Source organism: Prunus dulcis, chromosome 1, assembly GCF_902201215.1.
Source record: "Prunus dulcis chromosome 1, ALMONDv2, whole genome shotgun sequence".
Classification (NCBI taxonomy): Eukaryota; Viridiplantae; Streptophyta; class Magnoliopsida; order Rosales; family Rosaceae; genus Prunus; species Prunus dulcis.
Window position 1 is genome coordinate 12,601,118 of NC_047650.1, and position 7,786 is coordinate 12,608,903.

Here is a 7,786-nt window from a genome sequence, read left to right on the forward strand (position 1 = left end):
AAATTTTTCCTTTGTAATTGTTTATTTGCTATATTAGACAGACATGTTCCAATCGAGTTCTTGTTTATGTTATTCCAGAAGACATGTCAATTTCGTGACTTTATTAGTTTTGTTTCATTATATCTACAAAACTGGTTTTATTAATGTGTAAGAGCTAGTTTGGGATTACTATCACCTTTTTAAGATGCTGCTTTTATTGTGATTTGAAAAATATAGTAAATTTAGCATACAAACCAATATAGAAACAATTTTTAATTGGATAGTAACTAATGACACACGTTGAATTTGGAAAGATCTCCAAATGGATGTAGTAATTAATTTGGAAACTTTTTTAAAATTTAACAATATATTTAGATTTAACTATCCAATCGGGTTATTTAATTAAAAAAAATTATTTATTTATGAAATATACAAGATTAATTATCTATTAAATAGTGTACATACAATTTTATTTTGAAAAAGAAATGTACCTTTTACTTCTTTTACGAAAAGTAATGTACCTAGTACGAATTTACTTATTATTCAAATAATATATTCAACTGTTATAAACACATTTTGGATATAATTTACCTAATAATATCCTACTATGCATATAACTTGTAATTTACCTATTAAGGGTATATTATAGGTATACTAAAGCCATCACATTTATAGGTATATTGTGAAAATAATTTATCTATTATATTCTATTGGATATATATATATATATATTGTCAATATAATTTACCTACCCGAATTAGATATATAGAAGATAGGTAAATTTGTAGGTACATTATATTGTATTGACAATAATTTACCTATTACATTTTATTGGGATGAAATTTGAGGGATTTTTTTTATGTAAAAAAGTTATTATAAAATGGATATTTTTTATTGTTAGAAAATTTAAGGATTACAAGGAATGCCCAAAAAAATAAGTCATTAATATGCTACAAATGATGAAGTATTAATTAGAAATGAGGGACTTAATGACATGCTTAAAAACCATCATATTGACTTATCTGAAGTTTGGTGGGAAACAATGTAAATATGTAGGAGGGGTAAATTACTCAAATGGTCATCAAGCTTATACCCGATTTACATTTTGGTCCCTCAATTAAATTATTTGTTCAAATGGTCTATCAACTCTATATTATTCGCTCATTTGGTCCTACCGTTACATTCTGTCAATATTTCCATTAAATATGAGGGCAAATTGGTCATTTCGTCCATCAACTCCCTCTCTCTCTTCTTCTTCTTCTTCTTTACGCACAACCAAAAGCATCATACAAATCCAGATCCTAACAAACGAACCGATAATCCTACATTATCTCTAGAACAAGATTTAGTTCAGAAACTAGGTTTTAAAAAACAAAACATAGCGATTTATGAAAAGTCATATTTACCCTAAAATTTGGTTAAATCTAACAGAAAATTAGACAGTAGGATCAATGGAAAGAATAATATATAGTTGATGGACCATTTGAACGAATAATAACTGAGGGACCAAAATGTAAATCAAGTATAAGTTTGATGACCATTTGAGTAATTTACCCTATATAGGAGTATTATGACATTTTATATCTTACGATGCATTTTAGTTTGAATTTGGGTTTTATACATTGATTTCAAAATTAATGGGTTGGTTGATGTCTAGGAAATATAAATTGTAGGGGCCCTCCAGCCCTTGAAAATAATATTATGTAAAGTGAAGCATTTCATGTTTGGTAAACAATATTTTTAAAGTTCGTATAAAAAGTAGTGTCAAAACCGTTCAGTAAATTTAATATAAAACTATTGTAACTGTGAATAATGACTAAAATGGACATGATGTTGAAAGTATTATATACTACCTATGTGGTGGTGGAAAGGGGGGTATTAGTGGTGGTTGTGGAGATGGTTGTGGTGGTTTAGGTGGTGGAGGTGGAGGTGAAAGTGGATTTGGTGGTGATGAGGTGGAGGAGGTGGTGGTGGGGGTGGTGGTACATGTCATTTAAATTCAGAAAAGAAAAAAAAAGAAAAAAAAGTATTAGTGGAGACACAGTTCTCATTTAAATTGGCCTAGAGCCTGTTTCGGTCTGGATCCAATGGATGTGGTTGGGTCTGTTTTGAATTAGTGGAGAGTCTGGAGACACAGTTCTCATACTGTGAGATGGTGGCTTAATAGATGCAATGTTTGTCTTTGTTTGTTTTTTTTTGTTTTTTTTATTTTATTTTTTATGAGAATGTTTGTGTCTTTGTTTTACTGCCTCTGTCTGTGTGCTTGCATAAGTCTGCCATATCAAAATACGTTTCATGAGAAAGAATAAGCGAATTGATATTTGCCTTCCTCCAACAACGCCGTGTTCCAAATGGCTGTCTATTTAATTGGGTAGTTGCCGTCTTCATTTGTACTGTCATAGCAAAGTTGAACTTATGAGTTGCGACAACCGAAAGTGATGTTGTCATTAGTCAAATTGTATAGCTTGAAATTCATTTTCAATGCGTTTGGAAGACGAAATTTAAAAGTACAAAGAATTTTATAAATGACTGAAATTAATGTTCTAAAATTTGTAAAGTTTCTTGTTTGGGTGACGGATTTAAAACACAGAATTTAACCTTTATTTGTAAAGTTATCTTTTTTTTAAACTCAATCTCTTTCGGGATTTTAAAAATGACGGCTTTTAGATAGAATTTATGATCTCCAAATTCCATGTTTTTTCCCACGCGAAATTTCTAAATTCCTATGTATGTATTTTTATCATTTAATGAGGGTATAGTAAATTAGAGTATGTTAATTATATGTTAACATAGTTTATTACTAGTGCAACATTCAAATGATTTAAATAATAAATATAAACTAACATGTGGAGTTATTTCGTTCTGTCAGGGAAAGTAAAAGTGCCCTATTTCTCAAGGCATATGATAGGGTGAATTATTGGCACCCACATTATGAGATAATTCTATGGGTCGCCCACAACCGAAATTAAATTTTGGTACTGAAAGGGGGTACCTTCCTAATATGACGTGTCTGACTAAGTATTAGAAGGTTACTTAGCGTGCACAATTAAGTCTTAACAATATAAATTAGAGACTTAACGTTGTAAACAATTACTCTCAAGTGAATATAAAGCTGAAATGTGTTTGCATACATTATAAATAGTCAACCTAGTAGATCTAATTTTCAAAGGTTTGTCTAGAGAGTTAATTGAGGGAAATGGGTTATAAACATAAACATTTAAAGTCGTCATAGTGGATACCTAATCTAGCTAACTAGAGATTCTAAAATCTAGGTTCAAAAGGGACATCTAAATTATGGATAACCAAGTAGTAGACTATGATGAAATAGTGTTGCATGTAGCGTGTTTTAAGATAAACTTTATTTTTAATGATTTCAATAGCTTGGAAATCCAAGTAAGATATAGGAAGATATTTTATTAGGAAGTCACCTATACGAGGAAATGGGTGTGAGATCCCACATCGACCAAACGGAGAGGGGGTGATGTACCTTATATGGCACACCTCGCATCCTCATAGCGTGAGGCCTTTTGAGAGCTCACTGGCTTCGGGTTCGTAGGAACTCCGAAGTTAAGCGAGTTGGAGGCTGGAGCAATCCTAGGATGGGTGACCACCCTGGGAAGTTGCTTCGTGAGCTCCCAGAAACAAAACCGTGCGGGCTGGTGAGAATGTAGCCAGGCCCAAAGCGGACAATATCGCGCTACGGCGGAGCCGGTCCGGGGTGTGACAGTTTGGTATCAGAGCCACTCTACCGTGTGGTGCGAGTGTGCCGACGAGGACGTCGGATCCCTTAAGGGGGGTGGATTGTGAGATCCCACATCGACCAAACGGAGAGGGGGTGATGTGCCTTATATGGCACACCTCGCATCCTCATAGCGTGAGGCTTTTTGGGAGCTCACTGGCTTCGGGTTCGTAGGAACTCCGAAGTTAAGCGAGTTGGAGGCTAGAGCAATCCCAGGATGGGTGACCACCCTGGGAAGTTGCTTCGTGAGCTCCCAGAAACAAAACCGTGCGGGCTGGTGAGAATGTAGCCAGGCCCAAAGCGGACAATATCGCGCTACGGCGGAGTCGGTCCGGGGTGTGACAATGGGACCTTTAGTGTGAGAATTTTTTAAGACCAAATTCTCTAAACTACATGAATTCGAAAGTTGTACAAGAGTGTAAGGACATCCTAGAACCAGATATTACTATTGTTTGGATTTACAAAAACAATTGAACAATTCAAGGTGCGTTCAAGGTTCAATGATTAGCCAAGTAAATCCGATAGTATTTCACTAGCTAGGGAAGGTTGAAGGCCAAAACCTACCTATATCTTGATATGCAATATCTTTCCAATCGAATTCTTTCAAAGAGTTTGCATTGTTTTGTGTTTTTCTATCGACCAATTTTACATCCATGTGGGGGATTGTTGGGAAAATTAATTTTTATTTTATTTTATTTTTGCTAATGGGTGATAAATTGTGAAAGAAATAATAATTTTAAAGTTCCTATACATGAAGAGATGATTTGTTTGTATTAAAGTATATGATTTCTTGTGGGCTTCAATAAACAGACACATCTCTTGTAAGGACAAAAAGCATCTCCCCTTGCATGCATATTTAACTTATCTCACTATTTAAAATGCTTGACTGAAAAAAATGAAATTTTCATCTCAAATATCCATTTAAATATTGGAACGTTATCCACTTGACATACTCAATGAAAACCAGGGCCCCATCATTAGAATCTAGTCTTACAAACTTAAAACATAACACAAACGAGAATGGAACTATTAGTTAACAATATTATTTAGTGGTCATCCATAAATCTCTTCCAAAACCAATGTTTCTTCCACACTCTCTCAGTCATTTCTTCAATAGGAACATTTTTGGTCTCGGGAATTAGAAGTAGCACAAAGAGTGACATGATCAAGACCCAAGCAGCGAAGAACAAGAAGATGGCATACTTCAAGCTGCAAAGCATTAAGAGGAAGACTTGTCCTATAACAAAACAGAAGAGCATGTTGACACAAACTGTCACACTTTGCCCTGCTGACCGAGCCTCCAGTGGAAATGTCTCGCTAGGTATCAACCATCCGATGGGTCCCCAAGACCACGCGAAGGCGGAGACGAAAATGCACACCATGACCACCACAAGAATTGCCAAACCAAAAGATAAATTATTAGAATGATCCTTTACCTTCAAGGCTAGCACTATTGCAACGACTATTTGAGAAAGGAACATTTGGATGCCAGCTTCCAACAAGAGCATTCGACGCCCAACTTTGTCAACCAAGAAGACAGATACAATTGTGGCAAGCACATTGACAGCTCCTGTTATAACTGCGGCGTAAAGGGAGGCGTTGCTGCCAAAACCCATGCTTGCGAACAAAATGGGAGCATAGAAAAAAATTGCATTGATGCCTGTGAATTGCTGGAAGATCTGCAAAGCAACATTGACAATCAAACAAAGTTAACAAAATGTGACACAATTTTTCAAGTTACTGACTAACCAAAGTATCTACTGACCTGCATTGCTATTGCAATGACCAGTGGGGGGCGATTTTTACGCTCAAGGAGATTCCTAAAGGGGTTCTTTATCTCTTCTGCTGCACGACTTGCCTCCACTATCTCCGCAAACTCTGTTTCAATATTTTCTGTTCCCCTGATCTTTTTAAGCACTGATCTTCCTTCATCCAACTTACCGCGTTGTATCAAACTGTTAGGAGTGTCTACCACAATGAGGGACCCCAAGGTTAGCATAAGTGCAGGAACACCTGCCAGACCCAGTGATAGCCTCCAACCCCATCCCCCTTTAATTCTGTTTCGACAGAACACATGGTTATTAGAGGTTAATTAGTGAATGAAGGTTAAGCATAAGGGTAGCCATAATTATTTTCAGCCATTCCCATCAGTCTGGCATAGACAGTTTTTCTTCATGTGCCTAATTGATTCAGAAACTAGTTTCATTTTCTTGGTATTTTTCATGTATGTTGCTATTTCAACCAAGGAGAAAGGGACATACTTAGCAGCACCATAATTGACAAGGGTTGCCAAAAGAATTCCAATGGTTGCATTAAGCTGGAAAAGTATGTTGAGTCCGCCGCGTATTCTTGTTGGGGCTATCTCCGAAAGGAAAAGTGGGACAACCTACAAAACATGAAAATAATGCTTGATGAGCATGTTAGGGGGCGAGGGATAATGCATATGCCTCAAGAAAATGGAGGCTGAAAGCTCCTATTCAAATGATAGGAAGAAAAACAGAGCTGCATCATATTATGTCCCCAATAGGCGTACCTCCAGTGCGCCTATTATAATGTCACATGGTGTTATCAGTCACATTACCACATATCGTGTTGCTTTTGAGACGCAATAATTTTCCCTATATGGGTATCTGCAATTTTTTCTCCGTTCATAACATCAGCACTAAAAAGATCAACAGATTACCATTTCCTCTAAATTCTACATTTCATCACTATTACATGAAATTGTGTTAGAGTTGTACTGTGTTTTACTATCCTTTGCCCTCCCCAGCTCTTTGAAAGAGAAAACAATAATGTCTTGCTAGAAATTGATAACAGCAATACAACATTCTCAAACTCTCAAAACAAAGCAAGATCCTGATTGCCGAAATTAAAAATGAAAACCTGATTGCCGAAACCAACTCCACAACCAAGCAAGACCCTCCCCAGGATGACCACGGAAAGGCGATTAAACGCAGCGTTTAGGACTGTACCAACTATAAAGAAAACCCCAGCAATTAACATGGTTTTCTTTCGACCTAGCCTTTTGGTAGTGTATGATGCGAAGAAGGTTGCCACCAGAGCAGCAAGATACAGCAAAGATGTGAACAATTGCAAGCCTTGATTGTTGTATTTGCAATAATTGCTATTGACATTCAGTTTCTGAGTGCTAGCGTAGACATCAGGGTAGAACTTTTTCAAGAAATCTGGCATGGCTGTCACACCTCCTGCATCAATAAAAACAACCCAAAAATTAAAACAAAAACAAAAACAAAAATCATTGTCAGTTTTAACTAAAACAGAAAGAAAAAAATTTGTGGGTATTTTATTTTATATGTGAAAGAGAGAAACAGAGGGGCTAACCAGAAATGGCAACCTCATAACCAAACATGAGGCCTCCAGTAGCAGCCAGTATACATGAAAAGATGACAATTGGTGTGATCTTGGCTTCAACACGATCTTCTGCAGTACTTGCTATGGACAAGGAGCCCTGTTTCGCCATACTTACTAGCTATGACCTCAATCTTTAAACAGTCGAAGTAAACTTGTTAATTGGTAAAAATAATGCTTGAAGCTGCTTCTGCAGCTTATAAATATACATACAAGTTAAGAAGGAAGAAAAGGAGAGAGTTTATGCAAAACCAGCAAAGGGGTTGTTTTTAGGATAGCTAGATTCTGTTTGTGTGTTTGAGAGAGAGAGAGAGAGAGAGAGAGAGAGTGCATGAGAAACAGGTGTCTCAGTTCTAAGTCAGTTCCTTATCGGCTTCCTTATCTAAAGCTAAAGCAAATATTATATGTTTTCTCTGTTCCCTTCTTTCGTATTATTTGTCAATGATTCTATGTATAGAAATCCAGAGACATTCCTTTTCTCTTGTCAAAACCAGAAGACCGTGACTCTGTGAGCCCACAGTGCAACATTATTGTTGCGTTTTATAATAGCACTGGACATGCAAAATTATCTCTACGTTTACTTTAATTCATTGAATGTAGTCAAATATCTCGAAAGATAATTATGTTCTTAGTTTTCTTTTAAAAATTAAGTATTGAAGAAATCGATTGTTTTTATTAGGCGGCACACTGTTCAATTCA

General features: G+C 36.1%; 1 protein-coding gene across 1 annotated transcript; it reads right to left on the reverse strand.

The window, feature by feature from the left end:
• Window positions 1-4,605: 4,605 nt before the first annotated feature.
• On the reverse strand, window positions 4,606-7,455 carry LOC117614893 (sugar transport protein 13-like). The gene is made up of 5 exons (XM_034343822.1): window positions 7,061-7,455; window positions 6,602-6,924; window positions 5,980-6,104; window positions 5,484-5,775; window positions 4,606-5,397 (listed from the first exon to the last, which is right to left on the reverse strand). Exons 1-5 carry the CDS (start codon window positions 7,197-7,199, stop codon window positions 4,765-4,767), a joined length of 1,512 nt encoding a protein of 503 aa, XP_034199713.1. The 5' UTR covers window positions 7,200-7,455; the 3' UTR covers window positions 4,606-4,764.
• Between the last annotated feature and the right edge of the window lie 331 nt (window positions 7,456-7,786).

What these genes read in the sequence shown, in the direction of transcription:
- LOC117614893 (XM_034343822.1), bottom strand. Translation starts at nt 7,199, where the DNA reads ATGGCGAAACAGGGCTCCTTGTCCATAGCAAGTACTGCAGAAGATCGT. An exon ending in GAGTTGGTTTCGGCAATCAG is followed by an intron (nt 6,105 to 6,601) that starts GTTTTCATTTTT and finishes CATGTTTTGTAG; the next exon opens with GTTGTCCCACTTTTCCTTTC. An exon ending in GTCAATTATGGTGCTGCTAA is followed by an intron (nt 5,776 to 5,979) that starts GTATGTCCCTTT and finishes CTGTCGAAACAG; the next exon opens with AATTAAAGGGGGATGGGGTT.